This window comes from Penaeus monodon, chromosome 31 (genome assembly GCF_015228065.2).
Source record: "Penaeus monodon isolate SGIC_2016 chromosome 31, NSTDA_Pmon_1, whole genome shotgun sequence".
NCBI classification, from domain to species: Eukaryota; Metazoa; Arthropoda; class Malacostraca; order Decapoda; family Penaeidae; genus Penaeus; species Penaeus monodon.
In genome coordinates, this window is record NC_051416.1 from 4,530,307 (window position 1) to 4,530,611 (window position 305).

General features: G+C 59.7%; 1 protein-coding gene across 1 annotated transcript in view; it reads left to right on the top strand.

The window, feature by feature from the left end:
* The window catches only part of LOC119593010 (protein scarlet-like), a gene marked incomplete in the record, with an annotated part of 20,218 nt that overhangs the window by 12,923 nt on the left and 6,990 nt on the right, over nt 1–305 (top strand). Inside the window, 1 exon segment of the mRNA XM_037941903.1 lies at nt 84–291. Coding sequence (XP_037797831.1) covers nt 84–291 — 208 coding nt within the window.

Below are 305 nucleotides of genomic sequence, written 5' to 3' on the forward strand. Positions count from 1 at the left end.
AGCTCGCCACAACAGTAAGAGCAACACCCACGTCTCGCTGCCTAGCTCCCCCTCGCATAAGCGCCCCGTCCCTCTCTCCGCAGCCTCGGCCACAAGTGCCCCTCGACCTTCAACCCGGCTGACTACTACATCCACACGCTGGCGGTTCTTCCCGGCCACGAACACCGATCTCGCGAGCGGATCAAGAGGATCTGCGACAACTTTGCCGTATCCGCCTACTCGAAGGACATCGACATCACCATCCAGTACCAAGACAACATGTGCATTTCCCAGTCCGATTCGGGAGCGAGTGTGAGTGACACGCG